This window comes from Athene cunicularia (assembly GCF_003259725.1).
Source record: "Athene cunicularia isolate RWA chromosome 17 unlocalized genomic scaffold, athCun1 chr17_part1, whole genome shotgun sequence".
Classification (NCBI taxonomy): Eukaryota; Metazoa; Chordata; class Aves; order Strigiformes; family Strigidae; genus Athene; species Athene cunicularia.
The window spans coordinates 6,827,117-6,829,959 of NW_020799122.1; the positions used below are offsets into that span (position 1 = coordinate 6,827,117).

At 63.9% G+C, this 2,843-nt stretch overlaps 1 protein-coding gene across 1 annotated transcript in view; it reads right to left on the reverse strand.

Moving 5' to 3' along the window:
• The window catches only part of ENG (endoglin), a gene marked incomplete at its 5' end in the record, with an annotated part of 12,492 nt that overhangs the window by 8,266 nt on the left and 1,383 nt on the right, over nt 1–2,843 (reverse strand). Inside the window, 5 exons of the mRNA XM_026860681.1 lie at nt 30–204; nt 456–588; nt 756–912; nt 1,109–1,271; nt 1,831–1,965. Coding sequence (XP_026716482.1) covers nt 30–204; nt 456–588; nt 756–912; nt 1,109–1,271; nt 1,831–1,965 — 763 coding nt within the window. The remainder of the gene's footprint in view (nt 1–29; nt 205–455; nt 589–755; nt 913–1,108; nt 1,272–1,830; nt 1,966–2,843) is intronic.

Below are 2,843 nucleotides of genomic sequence, written 5' to 3' on the forward strand. Positions count from 1 at the left end.
CCCCCATCCTGCCCAGCCGACAGCCTCACCGTGCTCTTGGATCTCCAGGCTGATGCGGGTGCTGGTGGGGATGGCAGAGTAGGAGGCGATGATGCTGTAGTTCTTCTCGAAGGCTTTGGCGACAAGGCCCTGCTCCGTGTCAGGCAGCCACTCCCCAGGGAGCAGTATTGTGGACATGGACACTAATCTGTAGTTCCCAGAGACCTGTGGTGGAGATGAGGACAGTGGGAGGGGGCGCTGAGCGAGGACAGGGACAGCTGGGGATGCTCAAGGCAGGGATGGCCTCTGGGTTTGTCCCCGTTAGGAGGGTTTGCAGTGAGGGGGCTGCCACCTCCCTATGCCCAGTGGCCCCAGGTGCCCTCCTGCCACCCTCCCTGTGCCACTGGGATCTCTTGGGCATCTGGCAGCCCCCTTGGCAGGGGTGAGGGGGGGACACATATCACGTCCAGCCCTACCAGGAACTGGATGTGACAGTTGTTGATGGAGAGGGACCAGGTGAGGTTGACCCGGCTCTGCAGGATGAGGATCTGGTTGCTCATGGCTCTCTCAGGACAGGTCAGGGAGAGGTTCACATTTGTGATGGGGGAGCTGCAAAACCACAAGATCCCCCACCCAGCATCAGCATCCCACACCGGTGGGCCCCAAATCCTCCTTGGGATGGGGTGGGCTCTGCCTGTGAGAGACCCCAACCCCTTCCCAAGCATCTCCAAGCATGTCCCACTGCCTGTCCCAACCCCCCCGGCACTGGGTGGTACCTGGGCTCGGGCTGCAGGTGGACGATGTGGGCGGCTTTGGTGCTCTGGGCATCCCTGTGCGAGCAGCTCTTCACCCCGTGGAAGAAGACCTCCGTCTCGAGGTGCAGCATGGCGTCGAAGTGCTCCCGGGGGATGCAATCTGGTGGGCTGCTGGCGTCTGCAGAGGTGGGGGGGCGGGTGTCACCAAAGCCAAATTGGGATCAGTGGCTGGGGAGGGGCTTGGGAGAGACATCCATCCCCATAGCATCTCCCCCAAGACCATGCTTTGCCCTGGTGGGTGGAGTTTTTTTTGTCACCCTTTGGGAGCAGGAAGAGCATCGCTGCCCACCTGCACCAGCACCCAGCCTACGCACCTTCTCCCAGGCGGAGCTGAACTGAGCGGGGGTCCCGCACTTTGCTGTAGGACGTGATGCCCCCATAGGTTTCCCGAGCCCAGGCCAACAGCTGCCCCTCACTGGTGGCCACAGGTGGCTCAGGACCCCGTGATGTCACAGTCTCCAGGACAAGCTTGGCATCCTGCAGGGCAAGCAACAGCTTGAGGTGGGGTGGGGGGGACAAGGCGCATCCCTCCCTGGCATGGGCTGGCGTGGGGATGATGCAGGTGTAAAGCTAAGACAGGTGGGCATCCCTGGCCTCATCGTGGCTGGGGGTCACCTCAGATGAATGGGAGTTTTGGGGCCACAGATGGAGTGGCGTGGGCAGCTGGTGGCACGCGGAGAGCTCGGCCCACTTTATTATTAGCCACAAACAAAGCAGGAGGTTTATTTTGCTAACAAAGCGCCCGGCCCCAGCTCAGCTCACTGGAGCCAAACCCCATCTCTGACCTTCCTCCCACCGGCCGGAGGAAACAAGAGCTTTTTCCAGCCCTGTGCGTCATTCCCTGCCCAGCCAGCCCCGTGCTTAGCACTGCCGGCAGCAGCCAGGCGCGTCCCCTCCTCCCCAGGGCACCTCAAGCATCATCTCCAGGGATGGGGTGGACCAGTCGCCTCCAGAGACCCCCCTAACGTGTCTGGGGATGGCCCCATCCCTGGTGCCCCCCCCGGGGTCACTGCTGGCCTGGGGCAGTGGCACTCACAGTGCGGACGAGCAGGTCCGGGCACAGGGACGTGACGGTGGCTGCGCAGCGGGCGCACAGGAGGACGAGCACCGCTGGCCGGGAGCACTCACCGGCTCGCGGCGTGACGAACACCTTCAGCGGGAAGGCAGAGACCTGGCGGGGGGCAAAGGGGGGGGTGTCACCACTGCGGTCACCAAGCCTCAATTGCTGTCACCTCCCTGGTTGCCCCCTGGCCACCCCAGCTGCTCCCGGAGCCAGAGGCAGCAGGGAGAGCCCTCAGGCTGGCCCTGAGCATGAGCCGTGCAGGAGGCGGCCGTGGCTGTGTTCAGGGGGAAGATTGGGGGATGCAGAGATTCCACATGGACTTGGCACATCCTGCTGAGATGGTGTGGCCACACCAAGGGGGGGCAAACACACCCTGGCTCCTCCGAGCAAGGGACCAGGGCATCCCCACACTGGGGTCCAAGGCGCCCCCATACTGGGGTCTAGGCACCCCCCTTGGGATGATGGCATCCTTGCTTTAGGGACTGGGTAATCTCTGCACTGGGCACCAGGGTGTCACCCCACTGTGGACTGGGCTGTCCTCACACCAGGGACTGGGGCATCCCTACACCAGCAACCAGAGCATCCTCACACTGGGAACTGGGGTGTCCCCACACTGGGGCCAGGGCATTCCCACTGTAGGTACCAGGGTGCCCCCCACTGAAGATCGGAGCATCCCCGCTCCAGGCACTGGGACATCCCCCCGAAGGTTTCCCAGCCCCATCCCAGCTCCAGGATCAGGACCGGCCGTACCAGTGTGCAGGGATGCTGGGGGCACAGCGGTGGCACCACCGCTCCCCATGGCCAGCACTGCCTGGCGGCCTCCAGCCGGAAATCCGGATGGGGAAGCCGAAACATCAGGCGCTAAGTTTGGCAATTGCCGCCTGAATCACTGCTCGCAAAGTGCTGAGCCAGGCAGCGGGCAGGGAAAACCAGCCAGGGAGCGGGCGGGTGCAGGCAGCCACCGCTGCCGGGCACGGGGCCGGCGG